The following is a 23,838-nucleotide window of genomic DNA, read 5'->3' on the forward strand; positions in this document are numbered from 1 at the left end:
TTCAGTGCTCAAGAGCTTGAATTGGAGGACACCCAGAGCAGACTTCAGCAAGACCTTCGAAGCAGGATGGCTAAAGAAGGTAAATCCAACATGCGCGTACAGACATGCACACACATTTATACAACTATACTTGTGAGGACATCTATTGACATTGATGCATGTTCTAGCCCCTAACCTTAACCTTCACATGACAAAAACAAATCCGTTTCCCTGGCATCACCTCAAACTTTATGCGGTTCTCACAAGTACAGCCTTACAGGAAAACAGATACACACAAGCATTGAGAATTGATTGATCTGATCATTTGTAACTGCTTGCTCTTTCACTTCCTAAGATACAAAGAAGAGTGCCTCTGAGCTCCAGAAAGAGCAGGAAATCCTATCTGAGATTATGAAGACGGTGGAGAAAAGGGACATGTTGGTGTGTAAACTCGAGGAACAGAGGCTGATTGAGAAAGCTGAAGACCGGGATTTGGAGAGCCTTGTGCTGTCCAAAGGTTACGAGTTTCATTGGGCCCAGGCCAATGACAGCTGGGAGTCAGATGAGGCTGGCCCCAGAGGTGACTATTAGACGGGCCAGGTCAAATTCAGGTCAGGCTTTCACAACACTAGATTAAAGGAAACCTTTCCATTTAATGTGTACCTTTGGTGCTCAGAATAATAATTATGTCATTTATGAAGAAAAACCACATCCAAACCTGTTGTTTCGCAAGTAGGCTTAAAACATGTCCATGAAATTGTCAAGACAGCATGCAGGTAGCAATACTTGCCAGGAGGGGGCAGAGAGGTGACACAAACTCATTGACAGCCAATCTTTCTTTCCATTGACATTCATTAATTGTGCATCATTTTCATGGTCACCTTTGTAGCCTATCAGAGTAAGTCTCTCACTTTTCCAGAATCAATACTGATGAAATGAAGTACTTTTCGTCAGTATTGACCCTGGAAAATTGCAAGACTGATGCGGATTCACCACAATGTGATGAAGAAAATGACACACATTTAATGGGACACTGGATGGAAAAATTTGCTGTCAACAAGTTTGTGTCACGCCTTTGCCCTCTCCTGGCAAGTATGGCAATCTGCAGGCTGTCTTGACAAGTAATTTAATCGAGCTGTAGCAAGCTTGGATGCAATTTTATTTGATAAGCTATTATGTATATCTATTTCTTTCTGAGCACCATACCCATCAGTCATAGCATTCAAATAAAAGCCTTGACTTTTAATATTTTTTATTTACTTTTCTTTTTAATTCATGAAAAGAGTAAAGAGATGATTTGAAAGAACATAATGTCAATGTACTACTTATGACTAATGATTGCACACTTAATTTTGCAATTGGACACAAGTGCTGATCTTTTAAGGTGCATTTGTTGACGGCAATTTTTTTTTATGGTCACTTTTTAGCACATGGACTAACCAGACACTTTACCTTGGGTTTAAATTTTGCACACCTAGAATTTTGCAATTGTATAACGACTCCACAGATGTGTATCATGTTCACAAATGTGTTTGTATCCTGTGTGTAAAGCCAAGCTGTTGTGGCTTTTGACTTTTAGTGCAAGGTGACACCAGTGTAACAGTTCCAATGCTAAGGGACGGTGAGTGTCTCATTGCTGATACACTGACTACATTTTGTCTCTAACACCTCCACCACAAATGGTAACAAATTTGCAGGTGGAATTTACCCTTCATCCCGCATCGGGACTACTCACTCGAGAGAGCAAGGAAAAGATTGTGAAATGACTTCCAAGATAGCTAGAATGAAACCGCCTTGACTCTCATAAGATATAATTTTTCATGTTGCACTACTCATTCATTTGGAATGTAATTTGAAAAATAGTTGAATAATTACATACGTCCATATAAAGTATACCCAGCCAATAATCAGGGATGTATTGACAAGATAAATTGTGACATTGCTGAGAATAGGGACTGGCTATCCTATCCTACACAGTTGATTGTGAATTTAATCTGTAGCCAATGACTGATGGTAAACGTCACTGTATGGGCCAAGTGAATGTCTTATTTCCAGAAAAGTAACCATTGTTGATTCCTGTACTTGACTTTGATGTGTTAAACCAGTTTTAGTTTGGCATTATTTAAATGTGATTTTGTGACTTTTTTTTTGTTTTATACCATTTTGTTTGTCTTAAAGTGAACCTAATCCATAATAAAATGGTTTTAAATCTTGTAATGTTTGCTTTTCTATGACAATATTCATGGTTGATTTATTTTATGCATACATTTTTTTGGTTTTATACCAGTTGGTTTGTCTTAAAGTGAACCTAATCCATAATCAAACTCAAGATCCAGGGGCCATATCCGGACCGCCACATAATTTTATGTGGCTCGCGAAATGCCAACTATGACTTCAAGTTTCTGGCTAAAATCCCAAAGTTGCTTTTTCTTTTTTTTGTCATCAATACCCCTTTTCAAAATGTGTGATGAACATACTTAACATTTATTTGACTTCACGGTCATAATGGCCCTCCGACAGAAACTATAATGACAATGTGGCCCATGATAAAAAGTTTTAGTAATATTCCTGTGTGTGAACAAGGATGGACTTGGACGGTGGTTCAGTCTGTTCATGTATTTTTTTTTATATTATTAAATGCTACATTTATTTCGATTTGTTACTTTGATGTCCTCCTATCAAACCAGCGAACCGTTTCAACACGACTACAAATTAATTCAGTGTCAGAAAGCAGTTGAGTCACCACACTGATTTGTTTAAAATGCTTCGAAACTGACCTATTTCAACACACTTGCTTCAAATTGATTCAGTGGTTCATGAAGCCTTGCTTTCTCCATCACTAATGGATGATATGCATCCGTCCATTAAGTCCGGCCGCCAAAGCTCATTCCCCGCTATGAGTCGCAGCTTCCTCCCCTGTTGTTCCTCCGAAGAGGCGGGGCCACAATGAACAACCTCGGGAGAAAAAGTGGAATTCCATTTCCGCTTTAGGGAGTGGACCAGGATTTTTTTCCACCCTTCCAACAAACTTTAAATTTCCACGTCAGTTGAGAAAGTTTGAATCAACCAGTGTTGGATTCAAAGTATTGTTCCAACAATGGCTTCCTCTCCTCAGAAGTCGCCGTCCTCTCCTAAATCGCCGACAACGCCGAAATCTCCTTCTTCTCGAAAGAAAGACGACTCTTTCCTTGGAAAACTTGGTGGAACTCTGGCGAGGAGAAAGAAAGCTAAAGAAGGTAAACAGCTAGCATTAGCAAAGACACATCAATCAGCATAATGTGTGTTTTGGATGTTTCGTGCTGGAAATTGGGACAGCGTGGTAAATCTCGTTTCAATATAGTGCATTATAAGGACTCATAATTAGCGTCAATCTGGACTAATCGAAAAAGCATTACGTTCGTTAATGACGCATGACTTCTGATTCGAAGTCATGTGTATGTTCATGTCATCACTGAGAAACTATTATCTTGTGTGCATGGGCTACGACGTGTCTTTATCCATGTAAGGTAAAGAATTCACTTGTGACGTTCTGTCTGCTCGCCTCCCTTCAGCCACTCAACGCTACTTTTCATCAATAATATTGGAAAAGATGCTCTCTTACCCCAAAATCCTGGAGACTGATTAGCTGCTGTTTTTGTTCCCATATATAAATATTGTAACATTAACACTTTCAGTGCCATGGACTATATTTTTCGTCATGTAAAATACTTTGGTTGTGTGCCAGTGACAAGACTGCAACTAAGTTGTTGTTCTTTTTTATACTAGCTAACTACTAGCTAGATAGAAGACACGCAAACTATCATTTTGCCATCAAAAACATATTTTCATTGTTTTTGTTCAGGTTTTCAACGAAGGGAAGGCCTGTTAATAAGTTCCAGATGCCACTAAACCCAAAAATATTATTGTCAGTCACTGTACTGAAAAAACAAAAACATTTTCACAATAAACGAATTTTCTCATTTAGTCCAAAATAACTCAGTGTCACTCGAACAATCTATTTTCAAACTTTTTTTTTTCACTTGAGAACAGAAGTTCGAATCTTACTTTATTTTTCTAGGTAAAGAATGGAATCCAATCTTTTATATGGTACCACCTATGTGCACATAGACATAACACACAATGTTTTATCTACCTCAAAAGATCTGTCAAAATGCTCAAAATCGGCTGGCACTCTGGGGGTTGCCTTTTCGAATAACACTTGTCACTGAAAGAGTTAATGGTTGTGCAGCCATTTGTAAGGTATTAGATGTTTGGTAAAACTGAACTAAATACAAAAGTTCTTAATATTACTGAGATGTATGGTGAATGAGGCAGACTGGTTAGTCCATGTTGCCAAAATATGCATGATAGGTATAGTGCACATTCCAATTTGCCCTTACATGCCATTCATTGTGTGTGAGAATGGTTGGTTGTCTCTGTGTGCCCTGTGATTGGCTGGCAACCAGTCCAGGGTGTCCCCCACCTTCTGCCTGTAGACAGCAGGGATAGACACCAGCAAGCCAGCAACCCATGTGAGGATAGGCGGCTTAAGAAAATGGATGATACAAAACCTAAAGTCACTAAAAATATTAACAATTTTGATTGCACTTTCAATTATGTATGCATATTCCTCTACCTTTTTCACATACCCGATGGCAAGACTCATGTCCAGAATAAACTTTAGATTACAAAGCCACATATGCAGTCCTGCATAAGTGACATTGCTGGTATCCCCCGGTATGCCCCCCCCCCAAAAAAAAAAAAAAAAAAAATTACGGTTGACATCTGAGATCAATTTTATGACAGCAGGTCTCTTGAACCACACTGAATATTACATTAAAAAAAGTTTGTCACCGCACAGACTACGAATATATTACTGAAATTAAAATGCAGTAAAGCATTTAAGCAGATGTGCAAGTAAAGCTGAAAATGCACAGCGACTAATAGATGAAATAAGGTTTTGTTTATAATCTGTGACAAGACATGAGCAGCAACATTGCTATTTTGTCATTACGTCGCGCAGTATGACATCAGAGACATGATCTATGTAAAGCAAGTACTGGAAATTTTGAGCAATTAAATAAGGTCCTTATTACCAGTAGCCATTTCTTTTAGAACGCTCGGTGCATGTACACAACCAGACCACATTAAGCCTTATTAGCATACTGCATAGTTTCTTCACAGACAACATCAAACTGAAAAAAATAACGAATGGAATATAAATATTAAATACAATATTAATAATATTGTGTCTGTGTACACACACACATATATGTGTGTGTATGTATATATATATATATATATATATATATATATATATATATATAGAGAGAGAGAGAGAGAGGGACATTTCAAAATTAGACTAAAAACAAATTTGCATGTGTTTGTTTGTAACATGGGAAGCATTTCAAATTCATAGGTGCAAGCAGAGCAGAACATTGCTTCCCTTTGCTTGTACAATAAAAATGAACAATGCTTAATTTAAATTGTTTTCACTTCACTCACCTGTGCTTCATATTGATTTTCTTTTTGAATACTAAAATGATGACTGAATTTGTATACTTCCACTAACCAAACATGGAAAATATTAACATTGACTTTAAAAATAATTCTCATAGCTGCACTATTAATCAAACACATAACTTTAACTCATTCAGACTAGGTGGATATGTGCAAACGCAAAAATGTTGCACAACAATATCATAGGCAGTGTGGTCGACAGAATAAAAAAAAACAGCACAATAATGCTCATCGATAATGATCATCCTGTAGCATCATCAGAAAGAGGTTTAAGTGTCGTATCTTCCCCACCGCTGTGAGCATAATATTCAAGTGTTTTAAATGGAAGTAAAAAGGTACCCTTTTAAATGGGTGATCTGATTTACTGTTCCACAGCTGAGCCTCATTTTATGCTGTTGCATGTAATCGCATCAAATTCATGGTGGCAAGACAAGAGACACGTGCACACACTCGCACAGCATGCGTGGGCTTATGTGTGTTCCATTATTTGATGGGAGGCCTTGGCTACTGGCTTTTTTTGCCCATGGTTGATTCGATTTCAAGTCACTGTGATGCTTATGGTCAATTGCTGTAGTAAAATCAAGTGATAGCCTGATGGAACTAAAGCAAAGATTGGATGTGGATGTGAAAGTGCTGTTGTAATAGGACAGGATAAGATGGATTAAATAGATAGGGGAGAAGGTCAGGAGGTGTGAAAGACAATATTAGTGTCGGTGTTGTTTGTATATAAACATGTCTCAACCATGCCTGATAGAGACAGTGTTGAACAGAATACACAATTCTTTATACTGAGCAAAACTCAAACCCATGCATCTTGTGTGTGTTTCCTCTTTTGGAGACTTCCTGCAGAAACAAACAATGTTTCTGATACACGTGATGCATATGTATTGATGTTATTACTTGACTGTAAATGCATTTCTGCTTTTTCAACACTGACACAAAAGAGGCGGGAGGGGAAGTTATGCATTTGAGAATCTACTGTACAGTAGTGCTGCACGATTATGGCCAAAATAATAATCACAATTATTTTAGTCATTATTAATCAGGATTATCAATCACGATTATTCATCATGTTTGGTCAAACATGGCTATTGATTGCATTTTTTTTTAAAAACAAGCATTATATGAATAAGGTGTCAAAGCACGATAGTTACAAATAATAATAATAAACTAAAATAAATGAATAGAGTAACAAATAAATAAAACAAATGGCACACAGGGCAGCACAGCTAACTTACTTGCTGAGTGCAAACCAATGAAAAAAATTAGCCTACTTAGAACCAAGCACATTAGTTACTTTTAAGCAATTTTTTAATCAATTAGTAGTCCAAATGTCATTTTAGGTCAATTCAAACCGAATTTTTCAAACCGGATCTTTCAAAATGGGTCTCAATTGACAGGAATCAGGTGAGAAACTGCATGCTCATGCAAACATGTGGGAAACCATGCCCCTTTGTGGTAGGATGGCAAAGTACTTGATTTGACTTTGACTTTTTAAATGTTAATATTGATGAGGATCAGCTAAGTTAATTGTGGCAGCCAATATTGTGCCCCACTGTACAGTATAGCCACTGATGACAATATGAGATTCTGGTTCAATTCCAATTTGTGCTGGCCGCATACTCTAAATCAGGGGTCACGAGCTTTTTGAAACCGAGAGCTACTTCTTTTGTACTGAGTAATACGAAGGGCTACCAGTTTATGTGAAGACCCTGATCATGTTATTGATTTCTCACAATAACTAAGAAACAGCTGTTGTAAATATGTAAATCAAGTGTATTATGTAATGTATTTATCATATATGCACAATCCTTAGTACAATTCCTAGAAAATCACAATGTTCTATTACTTGTAGACTATTTACAGAACAGGTCTGCAGGCTACACATGTCATACTTGGGGGCTACCCAGTGCATGCGTGCATCATGTTGGTGATGTACTAAATGGCACTCCAAAAGCTGCACAAATGTTTATTGTTGCCAGGAACAAGATACATTAAATATCAGACATTAAAATGCAATATAAACTGGTTCTGGATCAATCCAGTGGTCATTTGATCTTAGTACTACTCCTGAGTCCACTCATATTTGCAGTTACATTACAGTATGTTACAGATGTTTTATCTATTTTTAGTATTTTCAATTAAAAAATTTAGCAGGCCACAATAAAACGCAGGACGAAACGCTAGACTGATTTTTGCGGACTGTAGAAGTGCCTTTTAAGCTAGTCTCTTTTATTATTTTTCAGGTTTATTTTTAATTTGTATTCATGATCTCATTGTTTTTCCCCACATTACGAAAACTACATTCTGCTACTACAGTCTCACATTCTAAAAACCTAGTCTTTGGGACAGACAGGCTTGGATTTACTAAAGGTTTCCGTATGCAAAAATGTGCAAACTTGGTTTTTGACACAAACTGATGTAGATGCTGGTCTGCCATTCCAAATGATGTCTATGCACATGCAAAATTGTGGTGCAGTTCATGTTGTGCATTCAGAGAGGAGTAATTTAGCACACACAATGTAATTAAGCAAACCTGAGTTGAATTGTGATTGCAGTTTTCTTTTTCAGAAAGGCTGAGTGTTAATGTAACCTTGCCGCCTACCATCATCAGGATACGCAGGCAGAAGCAAATGTGACTAGAAGAGTGGCTATTTTTTATTTGTGTAAACATTTTTGGAATGCTAACCAAAAAAAAAAAAAAAAATACCGCATATTCAGTAGGAGAACTTTGACATTTCTGAGGCGGGGGTTACCAAATCTGTTGAAACTTGAGTTTCGATTTTTGACTTTTTACTTCAAAGGGCTACCATTAGTCCTGAAATACTGTAACTAATGTTTAAATTGCCTTCAGATATTTGCTAATTAATAGTTTTATTTATCTAATGTGTGCAAGCACTGTTCATGATAATGACTTCAAATGATCAATTAAAATGATTATCCATAAAGATTTAACTAGGTAAAAAAATGGCCATTCAGCTCTTGAACATTTGAGACACTCCCAAAAGGGGGTCATGCCATAATCTATTATCAGAGGGAGGGAGAGTAACCAAATTATACTCAAGTAAAAGCACTTGTCTTTCAAATGTTATGATGGATGTAAAAGTAAAAAGTTGCCCTTTATATAATTGAGTACAATTATGTTCTCGGTTAAAAAAAAAAAAAAAAAAAACATGTACTGAGTAACTAGTGAACAAGCAAACCAAAAAGAAGTACTTGACATTTGAACAACTCTGACTAGTACAATTTATTGCAAATGCTACTCAAAGTGAACCCCTGGCATCCCACTTTGAGGCATTGATGGGGTTAATGAAACAAAATGTTAAATTTGGATAAATATCTGGTGTCTAGACTTGCATTTATCAAAACAATTTACCCTGTTCAAAACAAGACTAAATGTAATGTCAATTGAGCTATCCTTTGCACCCATGAGACTGGTTAGAATGTTTGCCTCACAACTCAAAGGTTGTGGGTTTGCTTCTGGCTCCAGCCTCCCTGTGTGGAGTTTGCCTGTTTTCCCCGTGCTTGCATAGGTTTTCTTTAGGTACTCCAGTTTTCTCCCCCACATTCTAAAACATGCATCATAGGTATTTTGGACGCCCTAAATAGTCCTTAGGTGTGTGGGTGAATGTGAATGGTTGTTTATCTTTGTGTGCCCTGTGATTGGCTGGCAACCCTTGTAAGGATAAGCGGTCAAGTTGATGGATGGGTAGGCGGATGGATGGATGGATGTAGTTTTTGCTACCCACCCGTGTGTTTGGCAACATGCCTCATAAAGGCATTTAGCTGCATTTTCATTTACATGAAATCTTACACATGTAATAGTTATGTATTCAGGATGAGTTTCAGAACAAAACATGGCATTTTGTGCGGTTGCTGTCCTCCCACAAAATTATTTGGCAAATATTTTTTCTTAAGTATTGTCTTCCACTAATTTCCATTCCATCTCTTCAAGCTTCATTTTGCATTCAGTGAGGACTCGAGCTACCGATAACACGAAATCTGTAATACACAGATTTCTTGACCTCATTTAATCAAGCTCTGTTTTAATTGCCTGTGGTTTTTTTGCGTTAATAAGGTGTGTGTCAATGTCTATTGATGTATGGAATCAGTGTGGATGGTGTTGAATTATGCTGATGACGTTCCAATAAAGGCAAAAAAAAATAAAAAAATCACAGGATGTTTGCTCCATGCCCCCAACACATGAACACATTAAGTGGTTCAGCCTCCTCCTCAGCTATCTGACAAACTGAGAAAAAAAGGCATGCTGGGCATGCTCGAAGGCCTGTTGAGAAGCCGGAAGTAACACCGCTTGTCTTTTCCTGACAATTTCAGCGAAGCGTTTCTCAACTCAGGCCATCCTTATTCATTCATCTTTCTGGTAAAAAATCGCATTAAGTGACTTTCATGAGACATTGTCTGGTAAATACATAATTGGAGAACACATCTGTTTTTCGCTTCCAAACACTGTGTCCACAATCCCCTGTTGATCGACACTTCTGTTTTGCTGATGTAAACAGGGTGTAGCATTGGCACAGTAAACGTGATCCAGGTAATATTTTTTCTTTGTTGCTCATTTGTTTTGGGTAATTCTTTGTCCAAGACACACACTGTTTTGTTAATGCTCATTGTTTATTTAAGAATGCCCATCAGTCATACAGTATTTTCATGATTGTTGTTGGAAGACTCCTTCAGTGTAAAAACAATACAATCTGGACTGTTTGTCTCCTGAGCCCTGTTGTCCAAGTGACCACTTGCACTGTACAATATGCTTCTATTATTTATTTATTTATCCCACCCCCATACAGCCTCTATTTATGAAGGGTTGAGAACATGTTTTTAATTTGCGATGCCATTCTGCGTGTGGATAGTGAGCCGAAAACCTTGTGCATAATACAAAAAGAAATATAAATAGAACAGTATGAATTGAAATCCCCATGGGCTTCAATAAATGCTTGCATAAGTTCTGTTACCCGTGACATCAGTCATTTTATTATTCACATCAAAATGATGTTGCTTTATTGAATGCTTGATTATCTCTGTTATTCATTCCTGCAGTGTCTGAGCTTCAGGAAGAGGGGATAAATGCCATCAACCTTCCTCTCAGCCCCACCCACTATGAGCTTGACCCTGAGGACACCATGCTAGGTATCTTTCAATTACACATAAAGGCCTTTACTACTTTAATAAGAGAAAAGTAGTCAGAAGCTGTAGACCAGGGATGCTGAATGTATAGATCAGGAATATATTTTTGGTAGATGGCATGCCATTGTGTGACATGCCCAAAAAAAATTCCACACATCTTACTTCACTTAGTAATACCTTGTCATTTGCATTTTGCATTTTACACTTTCCACTTAGATATGTGTATATAAATGATGAAATCTTACCTTTGGCACATTTGCAATTTAATTTTAGAAATATGAGGAACATTGTTAACTGAGAAGAAGTGTATTGTCCCGTGATTGAAATCGCGCCTTGCACCGTGCGGCTGCCGCTGTGATCCTTTATGATTTCATTCTAAAGCTGACTCAAGAGGACAGGCCTTGAAGCAATAACAAAAGCAAAAAAGCTAACATAACCTTGGGGTATTTAAACTTATGTGCGCAAAGGAACTCAAAAGCAGTTGTAAACAATACTTCACATTGAGAAACATAAAGGGTTAGTAGCCTCATCAAGTAGCACTCTTTATACAACATGAATGTACTCTTGTCAATGCAAATGCTTCATTTCTATACAGTGACGTTAGTTTGCTTGCAGCTACAATCTGCTTCAATTATGGGAATTGTTCCTGCTTTCATTTGTAATTTTACAGCAAACCTACTCTTGTATTGACAAAGGTTCACCATGACCTCCGTTTATTGATTATCACCAGCACGTGCTGGTTGTCCAGCCACATGCTCCCAAAATGCATTCCACCCATTTCAAGTGAAGAGTTTCAGTTTTTGGAAGACCTAACAACTCACAAAATTCTTGCAGCCACAACCACATTTTTGCCACTTCAGATTTCGTAACTAATAAATTAAAAGTTGTTTACTTATCTGACAAGGTGCAAATTCTCTTCTCCCCTACTAGCTCAGATAATGTGCGTGTGTGTTTAGTCTACAGGAGCGGTGTTGAGGCAAGGTCTTTGACATTATAAAGTGGGGTGCGAGAATTTAAGTCATTATTATCTGCTCTGGTGGGACTGGCGCTGAGAGCGCAGAGACGTGAAGAATTCTCAGGGATGAGTGAAGGAAAGAATTGAACACTTTGTGGGTGGTGAGGCTGACCAATAAACACTATAACATGGTAAAAGCTCCAAAAAGTTTAATTTCTATGATAGGGCCCCTAAAAAAAAGCTCACACTTTTCACTTATGGTGCAATGTAAAAAAAGTAAACCTGATTCCTGACGCAATAATACTCATTGACGTCTCCAAAGAAATCACAAAACAGTTGTGACCTCCTAATAAGGGGACTTCTGGTATTGAACATGAAATACATTATGGAACAGATCAAATTTGTATTTGCTCAAAACAAAAAAAATTATTAAGGTTTGTTACACAGTCAACGGTTTTATATACATAGCTTCTATAACACTATAAACACACACACACACTCACACACACCAAAGAAGGGGTAATTTGTGTGAGGGGGGCTAGTAGTAAGGAGTTATTGGGGCCAAAAAGCATCCCTGCTGTAGACTGTTTGAGAAATGTGTTATCACAACATTTTCCTTTAATTTTGAATTGCACTGGTTTGCAAATTGAATTGCATAAAACCATTGATATGTAACAATGTTAACACTGCACATTAATTGGAATGTTTTGAAGAATAAATAAATATAAACCTTTTGGGGGGTTTTCACATGCATAATTATCATTCTTGCCTCTACGCAGGAAAAATATCAAACTATGAAATTAATCCTCATTTTCACAGTTTGGTTCTGAAAAATGTTTGGTTTCATGCAATTGGAAATGAAGGACACTAACTAATCAATCCCATGCCATCTATATCCTGAAGTGTGCTAGTCACAGATTAATTTGTTATCCCACGACTGAAAATAAGAGACAACATTGTTGTCATCATTGATGTACTGCAACGTGCACATTTTTAGACCATAACTGACATTATGTTGCTCTTGTAGAAGAGAATGAGGTGCGAACCATGGTGGATCCCAACTCCAAGAACGACCGCAAACTGCAAGAACTTATGAAGGTCAGTGGTGCCAGCAACACATTTTAGACACCTAATAATCGGCATCCCATGATGAGGGAGGTTGAGGACAAGTGAAAGTTGCCACAATTGGTGTCGATCTTATTCCCAATAAAATATAATCAGAATCAGACTTGTTATGATTCTTTGAGAAGTAACGTATTTTCGGCACTATAAGGCGCACCTTCAATAAGTCGCCTATTTGAAAACTGTTTTCATATATAAGGTGCACCACATTATAAGACGCATAGAATAGAAGCTACATTAGTGTCTGGGCTTGCATTCTGCGTCCACTAGATCCACTAGGGAATTTCAACAAAACAATCAGATAAGTCAGTCAAAACTTAAATTCAGAAATGAAGAGTAAAGTTGATTTGTGGAAAGTGCTATTTGAATAATAGGAAAAAAAATACCTTTTGACTACATTAAAAGACATTTTAGGTCAATGCTAAGATGAATTAAGAGTTTAAAAGAATATAATTATGATTCAAATTCAAATTGCAACTTAAAATATATTGTTTTCTTGATTTAAAATTGCGCTTTCTTTTACAAAAACTAGACATTTTTGCACCTTGTCTCCATATAAATTTCTTCAAAATTGGAGCATTTCAAACAGGGTGTTATAAAAATTTTAATTGTAAAAAAATACATCAATAACTGAAATGCACAGGTAAAAAATGAAGAATTTACATGTCAATGAAGTAATTTTATTTTTTCATCCCCAAAAATGAAAACTTGTGGTTTACATATGCGTTGTAAGACACACTGTCAGCTTTTGAGAAAAATCAAGGTTTTCAGGTGGGCCTTATACAGTAATCGATATTCAAATGAATCAATTTACTTACGATTAAGTATCAACATTAAATGATTGAATATTCTCTGCTTTATTTAGTTTTCTATGAAGGAATATTGATTATCATTGTGTTAAATCAAAAAAAGTTGGTTACAAACACCTGCTTTTATTTTTGAAAATAATTATTGATGTTAGCCTAACATATGCCATGTTACAGATCAAACCAATAATTAAATAATTTAAAAAAAAAAATCTTGTTTTTCCTTTTTGCACTGTCAGTTTGAGGAAATGCCCTGTTTTTGAATATAGGGATTGAAATTAAAATGTGCTTTGAAAAAAAACATTTGCTTAATTGACGTAAAAGTAGATTGTTATATAATGGTTAGTTGTAGCTCTTAAAATAATATTTTTTCCAGCAACATGATACAAGTAGCAGATAACCGTAAATAGCAATAGCAAAAACTGATGAAAGGAAACTTAAAGAACAAAGTAAGCACACAAAATGCATCCATATGTTTTAGCAAGCAGCCACTTCCTTATATGAATGCAGTGACAGTACGTACGTACTTCAATATTTTTGTTCATGTACTCACATAGGTGTTGATCGACTGGATAAATGATGTTCTCGTTGGGGAACGCATAATTGTGAAGGATCTGGCTGAAGATCTCTATGATGGACAGGTTTTGCAGAAACTTTTTGGTGAGTTTGAATGATTTATACATATCCACAGTGTTCAAGTTTCAAACATTTTCACAAAAATTCTCAGCGAAAAGATGTTACTGCTTGACATGGGTATTTAACTCTACTTTCTGATGGATTTCAGAGAAGTTGGAGGGTGAGAAACTCAATGTGGCAGAGGTGACACAGTCAGAAATCGCACAGAAGCAGAAACTGCAGACTGTGTTGGAACGGATCAACGACTCACTCAAACTCTCCACCCGGAACATTCGCTGGAATGTTGATTGTAGGTGACATGCTCAAGGGCATGAAACCCAATTACCCTTAAAATTTCATGCACCTTTGTCATCATTTTCTGCTGTCATCTTCATTAGGAAAAGTCATATGAAATTACAGAAATTATTGTATATATTGTTTGTATGGATTGTTTAGCTAAACCTTCCCCAACAGTTTACAAATCCTGTTTGCGATATAATTTGGTTTGGAATTGCAGCGCTATCTGGGGACAACACAATGGATGAGACTTAACAGAAGGTTGTGGTCCTGGTTCTTGAGAAAAGTATGCTTAAATCTTTTAATGCCAGCCAAAAAAACAAAAGTCATTTACCATAAAATACCAACAGATCAAATAAAAATAATTTATTTGAAAAAATCACCAGTGTAAGAAGTGTAAGAAAAGAGTATCACTGATGGTGATTTTGTTTGTTTTTCCCCAATAGTCTTACTGTATTTCTCTTTTACATCAATTCGTTAAAAAAAAAAAAAAAAAAAAACTTCATTAACCCTTTACTGAGCAAAGCGGCCACTTTCGGCTGATAGTCTAAACTGGCAAAATGGCGGACAGAGCTCATAGCTTGAATTGTAACGTACTCTTAAAATTTTCTAAAATCCTGAAAATTCTTGCCTGTTTAGCACTTAAAAACAGAAAACGTGCCGATAAAGACTATTTTTGCCTGTTTGAACTAACGACCAAAAGCGGCCGCTGTGGCCAGTAAATTACGAAATAGAAATTGAAGGGGAAAATACATTCATGTGTGAAATAGACCAGCCGCCAGACAAATATTATTTTGATGAATCACTTATACTATGCAACTTCTTTTGTCTTTCATACCATGAAGCGGTTCATGCAAAGAGTATCGTCGCCATCCTTCACCTGCTGGTTGCACTGTCACAACACTTCAGAGCACCAATCAGATTGCCAGACCATGTTTCTATTCAAGTAGTTGTGGTCCAGGTGAGTGGTGAACTATGCTCGTGTTTGCATTTTTTGTATGACTATTTTTATATTTGTCCTTGTTCAGGTTTCACTTGCAATTGATTCCAATATGTTCAGCGTTGTTTTACTGTCAGAATGACACTGACCTTCTTTGGCTTTCAGAAAAGAGAGGGCATCCTCCAATCCAGGCAAATCCAAGAAGAAATCACTGGTAACACAGAGTAAGTAAAATAACTGAAGTTTAAATGCTTAAAGTGGATACTATCTACCAAACGCACCAACAAAATATCCTTTCAGCCTTGGCTTGCGCACTGAACGGTTGGTTTGCATTCAGAGTAGAAAGAACTGTCTGCCCAAGTTTAGGCAGTTTAGCTCAAGAGTTCATGTCACGCATGAAAGTGATGTGTTTACTGAAATTATGTGATGACTGCCTTGACAAAAACTTCACTCTAAAACGGGGTTTGACAGCTATAGTTTTCCCTCGTTTTTAATCTAATACCCCCACTATAAGTGAGTTCCACGAAGTAGAATTGGCTCCCTGCCGAACAATGTACATACGTACATAAACAAAGTGTATGAAAAGTGTTTAATAAAACCTTGCCTACCTTGGTTACCTTTTCTTCCCCATGCCCAGTGAGCTCCTTCCATAGCATGGAGTTTTAACAGGTATGTGTCTGTTTTTGGACACAGACTTTATTTTCTTTTACACACAACATACAGTGTGCCAGAGCATAGCGAACAGCTGCTATCCCTCCCCAAGTCTCCGCCGGCCTGAGCCCCCCCCACCACCAAACTGAACTTCTTAGACTCAGACTTAGCCTGAGTTCATTTCTGTTGACGTAGTTGGGTGACAAAGGGCATTCTCTCACCAAAGCTGAAGCTGACCACGGGAGTTGCAGTCTTCGCACATTGACCAAATTGGAGCTTGTAGCCGAAAAAACAATGTGGCGGGGAGCCAGATTTCACAATGCAGCAGTCAAACATTTTTAATTCACCCCTAAGCACATCCCCAGAACTCGCCTCATCAATGTGGAATAGTGGACAGTGCTTTACTTATATAACAGTAGCAAATGTAAACTATAAGATAATAATCTTCCTCAATCCTAAAACCAACAACTATCCGTACAAAAAGAAACACTTGTTAACTATTTTGTGGAATTAAAAAAAAAAAAGACGGAATTTATTTTTGAGAGAAAATGATGAAATAAATGTGTTTCCATTTTGTTCTGTATCATAGAACATGTATTTACTGTTTTATTCACAAATGAGAAAAATTTGTTAAACGGATAAATTCAAAATCAATAATAAAAAATAACGGTAGGCCGGCGACACCCTGAACTGGTTGCCAGCCAATTGCAGGGCACACAGAGACGAACAACCATTCACACACCCGATCACACCTAAGGACAATTTAGTATGCCCAATACACCTGCCATGCATATTTTTGGAGTGTGGGAGGAAGCCGGAGTGACCTGAAAAAACCCAGGCGGCCTCGCAGAGAACATGCAAAATACACAGAGAAAGGCCAGAGCCAGGTGGATTTGAACTTATTATCCTTATTATCCAACAACAGTTTTGCAAATAAAAGGCAGCAGTTCTTGACATCGTGCAATGACGTCTATTGAGAGAAATATAGGAACGGAAGCACCTTTTTATATCTTTTATCCGATGACATCATCCAATGAATGTGAAGGAAAGAAGCCTTCAAGGTTAGGAAATTTGTCTCCGTAGCATGTCAATTCTGATTTTCTGTCATTGCAGGAGTGTAAGGATGCAAATTGGTTGTGACATGAAGCCAAATAATGAAGTAAAAAAAAAAAAAACACGCAAAACCATATGTTCTTTCATTTTAACTGCATTCACACATGCTCCTCACACCAACGCAAGTTTTGCAAGACAGAGCCTTGGTTGTTTTATTCAGTAAATCCTTCCGTCAATCCTGTTTTTATTTTCTGGTAGCAATTTAGTAATACACAATAACTTTCAAACTCAAACTGAGAAAAGGTAGGCATTTAAATCAGTGCCAAGTCTGGTTAAACATTGAATAGAGTGTGTAGGTTCGCTTTTCATTTCATTGCTCCTGTATTGTTGTATTATGAGGTTTGATAGTTTCCGGCTGGGGAGTTGTGTGGACTTTCTGCTAGGACTTTTTACTCTCCGTGCATTATTTTAAATCCATCTAGACAAATACTGCACGATTAAAGAAGTCAAATGTTGGACAGAGCAAGCTATTCATACCTGTAGTTGAACAGCCAGAGCGTTTTTATCACACATACACATGGGCAAGTCACACATCTGGGTTGCTGTGGAGTGAGAAACTGCAATCTGACAACAGAAGAGATAACAGCAGGACAGCAAACACACAAAGGATCACCAGCACTACATTGTCACAGTGAAACTATGGTAATTAGCAGAGCACCAGGACTTTTGCCCAGACTTGCCTTCCTATAATGACATCCTAAATGTTTGGATATGGGAATGTTTGGTTTCTTTCGGACCTGCCCTGCTGTGATTGCTCCTCCTCCGGGATATTTGAACTGCAGGAATTGTTGTTCTCCATATGCTCGCCAAACATTACCATTTTTGACGAATGGTCCCCTTTTTACGTGGGCAAGCTCTAGTCCGAAATTCATTGTATCAATACCCAGCATTGTTGTTTTGCTGTTGAGATGATATTATAGTATGGAGTCACTGTGGACCTGTCTCTATTGATGCCCAATTTCTTTCAATACTCGAGATGTACCTATGTTTCTGCATAATGTAATTATGATGCCATAGCTGTGTCTATTGTTAAATCATTGCTAATCCCCTCCATTCTCCACATTCCTCTGTGATTGAATTGGAAGCAATTGCCTTTTATTCTCTCGTGTTCTATTGAGATTCGAGTGTGAAATTGTGAATAACATGAAATGACCCATGATATTTGGTTTGTATTTTGACTTTTTTCTCCCTTGTTCTAATTTTGCCAGGGCTTTCTCTGGAAGACATGGTATGTTGTTAGCAGTAAGAGATGACCCAATATTCTGCTTTTTTCTAATTATGTTTATATAAACTGTATTCTTTTTCTTTTTGTTTATAAACATTTATTTCATGTTTTCCCTAGAACGTGATGCTTTTGACACCCTCTTCGACCACGCTCCAGATAAACTGAATGTTGTCAAAAAGGTACTGAAACTGCACTGGCATAGTTGGTTTATGAACCGTATTTGAAACCTTGTGTTTGTGAAGCAAACTCTTAAATTGTCTAAAAAGACATTTAACCACACTACATTTTTAAAACCTTAACTCTTTCCTTGCTAGCGAGAAATGTAAAATACTTGTCTGCCGGTGACTACTTTAATACTTGTGGCTAGCGCTCCTCTTAAGCTTACTGAGCACTGTGGTAATTAAGAATGACCATTTGATAGGAGTGTTGCTCTTGATAGCCACAAAAGATGATATCAGCGGGTTGCCTTTTACCCCAACGCTTGGCACTGAAAGAGTTAATACAATCTTTTTGGGGCATTGTAAGCCAAAAACATTTTGCTGTCGACTGACTGATTGGTAATCCAAGCACTGCTCAGCTTGCCGACCACAGAGCAAAACTTTGAAAACAGGTGCCGTGATTGTTCCTTTGAGCAGCTGTGATGACATTTTCAGTCAAGAGCAAGTGGCAACCCCTCCCCTAATGGATAAAACGTGCAGATTTTGCTGCTCGTCATATTCCACAAATGCCGCATTTAGATCAGTTTGGATGCATAGAATAGATGGTATTTAAAAAATGACTTTTCTTTTAGTTAATAACAAACTCCCACAAAATTTGATCCAAATACAGCATCATGAGCTAAGCTCTTCAAAGCAAACATCTTGGACTGTGGGACAGTCCCAAGTGGAGCCTCTTGAACCTTGTTCCAAATGAAACTAACATTGATCACGTCTGCACGAGGGCATGTTTTGAGATCAAAAGGGGTACAGGACATAGTTATTCAAGCACAATTCTTTTAACATTACTTATTCTTGATTTGTTGCCTTTTTAATATCTGATGAAATGTATGCCTTTGTGCTTTCTCAGACATTGATCACATTTGTGAACAAACACCTGAACAAGCTCAACTTAGAGGTGTCTGAGTTGGAAACGCAGGTATGACACAGGTTCTCACACACTCACGCAACAAATTTTGAAGCTCTCAGACTCCCTCTACATTTTATTGTAAAGGGAGTCTGAGAGCTTAAAAAATTGTTTTCTGGACCTGGTAAATAAGAACAGGGCTCCCGAGTGATATTTTTGCCTTGTATTGTTCTAATTGAGTTGATTGGTTTGAATCACTTGTTTCTTAAACACATTCTCCATAATGTCTATATTGTCTCCTATCTGGCAGGTGGTCTGTTTACCTGTCTGTGCTGTGTGTCAGTTTGCAGATGGCGTTTATCTGGTTTTGCTGATGGGTCTGCTGGAGGGATACTTTGTGCCACTCTACAACTTCTTCCTCACACCTGAAAATTTTGACCAGAAGGTTGAGTGCTCCCCTTTGCTTTTTTTTTCCCCATAATCTTTGCATCTGTGATATAGTTTAAGAAACACTTTTGAGTTGATCCTCCATTTTTTCTAAGGAGCATCAGACACACATAGCCAGGGTCTGCCCTCAAAAGCTTGGTTTCATGCCATCTGTTTTCCTCCGAGCCCATTCACTGCGCAGCCATCTCTCCTCTCTATTGGCCTCTCTAGTACCGTGGTATTCTAAACAGGCAATCTATGGAGACACCACAGTAGCCTTTTGTAACGGTCTTGGCCAGCCATCCCTGCCAAGCTGTGAAGCAGAATGGCAATCCCTGATACAATGTGCACAACTCGAAACAGGCACACACACTCACACACACAGGCGCACACTTCTGGCCTGGAAGAACAGGCAGGAGCCCATAGCATCTGTAATCTCTTCTACGCAGGGAAAGACTGGAGTGATGGCTTAAGGGCTCAGTTTGTTTGTCTGTGTGTTTGTGTGGGGGTGTGTGCGCTCATTTTTTTCACTTCACGGGATGACCACACACAGTAGTTATGAAACATGTTTCAAGTCCATAAACCACTACTTATATGTACAAAATGCGTGCAGCTTAACCGGCCATGCTTTTCATATACTGTACAATTGCTTTATTTAGTTATATTTGTTCATTATTCTTTTTACATTTCATTATTAACTTCTAAATGGCATTTAGAATTTTTCATGATTAAAATTTTTCCTGTTTAACCCTTTCACAACCATGTTTTTTTTTGTTTTCGAAAAAACTAAACTTATGGCGTATATTCCTTGTTTATAAAATTGGAAATTTTGTTTTAAAAACTCCCATTTCCATTTACACCAAGAAATATCAATGGGACTTTATCTCCCATAGACCTGGGGTTTTCAAACTTTTTGGAGTTAGTGACCCCTTTTAGAAAGCAAATTTTCCAAGGGCCCCTTTTACAAATGTTTGCGGAAACAAAAAAATATTCCAAACTTCAGTGCCTTTTTTATTTAGCACCATATTTAATTTTGGCCACATGTATTGTATATGTATTACTTTGCAGCCACACTGAAGTTCAGAAAATAATAAATTGAAAATTGCTCGCCTCCTTATAACAAACAGGATCAATTTCCGCACAAAAGGTTGCTGCCAATTATTTAGTCAAAAACAGCATTAGCTTTGCTGGCTTCATCGCCTCTCAAAGAGACACAAAACGCATTTAGACATATTTAAAAATTATTAAATTTTTAAAAATGGATGAAACTGTTTGAATTGTTTGCTTCATTGAAGGGTCATGAATGCTTTCACAATTTAATATAAAATAAATAAATAACATGTTATGTCCTTCCTGGATGTTACAAAGGCTACTCTCTGGGTAAACATACTGGTACAGCGCACTATCAATGTACTATCAACAGCGGCCAGAGGCGGCGTCAAAAACAAACTAAGCCAAACAAGGCACAATTCTGCAACTGTTAAAATAAACTAATTTAATTCAAAATCACCCAAATTATATAATGAATCCCCTGCAGTCAGGCCACCGACCACACTTTGAGAACCACTGCCATAGAGTACAATACTTAAACAAAAAATAAGTGCCAGAGAAGTGAGCAAAACACCAAACACCTATGATAAACAGTGTAATCTACAGTAAGACATACAAATGTGTGTGTGTCTGTGTGTGTATATATATATATATATATATATATATATATATATATATATATATATATATATATATATATATATATATATATATATATATATATATATATATATATAGATAGATAGATGGTTAATTGATGAGTAATTGTACAAAGCAAGCTACCTTGTTGACAGTGGCTTGTTGTGTATGGAAAAGATGCTAAATACCACTAGAATGTGTAGATGGGTGCGTAATGAATCATTGGGATGCCATTTCATTATATTGCTACCATTCTTATATCCACTGCTATTTTTTTAAAGCTTTGGCCCAGTGGAAGTGGAAGGGTGAAAGTTGATGTTTACAAATAGAGTCATTAAATTGGTCAAAATGTACTGTATTGAGCACTACGGAAGTGTATAGTTTGTGCAGACAAGTGGTGTTTGAAGTCTGTGTGTGTGTGTGTGTGTGTGTGTGTGTGTGGTCACGAAAGTGAATTGGCGCAAATTTTGTGGCGTTGAGCCTCAATGTTGCTATTCGACATAGAGCAAGCTTAGTTTTTTATTCAGTTGCATGGGAAACACGTGGTTGGCCACTTGTGTAATATGTAATAGAGGTTCACTCTCGCCATAGGTGCACAATGTGTCCTTCTCATTTGAGCTGATGCAGGATGGAGGTCTGGAGCGACCAAAGCCAAGGCCAGAGGGTACGAAACTTACACAATAATCCTGTTGCCATGTGCACCCACGCCGATTTATAGAATCGCTTAAATGTGCACTTAGAATTTTTTTAAAATTTTGGGATGTGGTTTGTAAAAAGTCATTTTATTAAGTCAACTGCATACTTACTCTACTTTTTAGCCGCTCAATGTAAGAAATCGATTTTCGCATGGCTGGCACATGTGGCTGAAAAAGGAGGGTTTAGCCAGAATGGAATGTCATGCAATGAGATGTCTTTTTTCCATATCATATTAGTCAGTTTTATTCATTCTTGCGGTCTTTTCATGCTAAATGTCGCCGTCCACACAGCTTATGCTACGATTGAAAAGTGGGCAAGCTTGAGGTAACTGCTACTGTAATTGAAAACAACCTTTCTAAATGCCAATATATTCACTTATTACCTTCGGAGTAGAAAGCCATTCGTGCATCTCTTTTCGAACCCAAGTTTGATGCAAAACCAATGTTAACACTACTTCTTGCCTAGTCTCAGTCTCCATCAATTTTCAATCTTTTTGTGTTACCTGTCATGTCTTTTTCTTTTCTCTTTTGTGGCATTTCATCGAGTAACCGTGGGTGTCTGGAATGTAGCTGAAATTTCACCCAAACGGTGACATCAAATCAACGTTTGAATTTGACACGACCAACTTAGTTATCACACTTCCAAGGAAGTGCCATCCCTTGGCTAAAATATTACGAGTAGAATGTGGAAGAAATTGTCCAAAAAAATGGACACAATAGAGGGTTAGAACAACTTAGTGTTTCCCTGTTACCATCTGACTAGATAGACATTTAGCAATTTCGTAAATGTTGTGGGCTGATCATAACCTGAGCTGAGGTTTAACTGGACATGTGTATGGCGCATATGACCTTCAAAGGCCAAAGAGACGACGAGATACTTTTTCTTATTGTGAATATTGCTTTGTCACAACGGCTGTATCAATGCATTTGTTTTTCTCCTCAGATATAGTCAACTGTGACCTTAAGTCAACGCTCCGGGTCCTCTACAACCTTTTCACCAGGTACCGGCATGTAGACTGAAGACCCAAGCAACAAAAAGGATGTACTATTGTACTATGTATGTACCATTTTACAATTGACCACACTTGTTAGTCACAGTTGCATCACTTTGAAAGCAGTTTTCACATTTCTATTGAAATAACATTGTATTTATTGTGAATTTAATACATTTATTCTGTCATATATTTCAAGCTTTTTCTGCTGATCTCAAAGTGCCTTTGATTAAACCTATGCTACTTCATAATAAGATGACTGCTTCATGTCCCATGTTCCCGAAACTGAAAATTTCACAGGCAGAACTGTTGTGAGTTGGGAATACATTTACAGTACTCAAGGTTTGCGTCGGTAAACATAGGTGCAAATTTGCTTTTGCATGCAAACATACAGTAACATACCAACATGCTAACCAACCACATTCAGGAGTGTCGGTCAAATGTGCTCAATTACAGAGCAGTCGCCCTGTGCTATGCTATGCTCCACCCACAATGTGACCTGGGTGCACTCAGTTTGTAGGTCACCTGTACATAATCTAGTTCACGCCTGTTTTTGTAATCACACCCACTTTTACTGGCTGGCGTTCTGCTCTTGCTTTATGCAGATACAGATCAAAGCTTTAAAAA

General features: G+C 37.5%; 2 protein-coding genes across 5 annotated transcripts in view; both read left to right on the forward strand.

Moving 5' to 3' along the window:
• The window catches only part of LOC148421907 (F-actin-monooxygenase mical2b-like), a 63,103-nt gene extending 60,739 nt beyond the window's left edge, over positions 1-2,364 (forward strand). For 2 of the 3 annotated variants that reach the window (XM_088416338.1, XM_088416339.1), the window contains exons 36-37: positions 6-79; positions 335-2,364. In XM_088416338.1, the coding sequence (XP_088272464.1) occupies positions 6-79; positions 335-570 (310 nt within the window). In that variant the 3' untranslated portion in view covers positions 571-2,364. The remainder of the gene's footprint in view (positions 1-5; positions 80-334) is intronic. The other variant, XM_088416340.1, reaches the window with a different exon arrangement.
• A 543-nt stretch (positions 2,365-2,907) lies between these two features.
• On the forward strand, positions 2,908-23,467 carry LOC148421908 (alpha-parvin). 2 transcript variants are annotated; one of them, XM_088416341.1, is made up of 13 exons: positions 2,908-3,215; positions 10,537-10,626; positions 12,606-12,676; positions 14,064-14,166; positions 14,291-14,431; positions 15,264-15,379; positions 15,524-15,582; positions 18,331-18,350; positions 18,465-18,526; positions 19,413-19,481; positions 19,753-19,854; positions 22,116-22,188; positions 23,163-23,467. In XM_088416341.1, the coding sequence occupies exons 1-13, from the start codon at positions 3,077-3,079 to the stop codon at positions 23,237-23,239; spliced, it is 1,122 nt and encodes a 373-aa protein (XP_088272467.1). In that variant the 5' UTR covers positions 2,908-3,076; the 3' UTR covers positions 23,240-23,467. The 2 variants fall into 2 exon arrangements, with proteins under 2 accessions (XP_088272467.1, XP_088272468.1); XM_088416342.1 differs by lacking the exons at positions 2,908-3,215; positions 10,537-10,626 and adding an exon at positions 11,029-11,139.
• The last annotated feature ends 371 nt before the right edge of the window (positions 23,468-23,838 follow it).

This window comes from Hippichthys cyanospilos, chromosome 6 (assembly GCF_059441005.1).
Source record: "Hippichthys cyanospilos isolate Australia breed blue-spotted pipefish chromosome 6, RoL_Hcya_1.0, whole genome shotgun sequence".
In the NCBI taxonomy this organism is placed as follows: domain Eukaryota; kingdom Metazoa; phylum Chordata; class Actinopteri; order Syngnathiformes; family Syngnathidae; genus Hippichthys; species Hippichthys cyanospilos.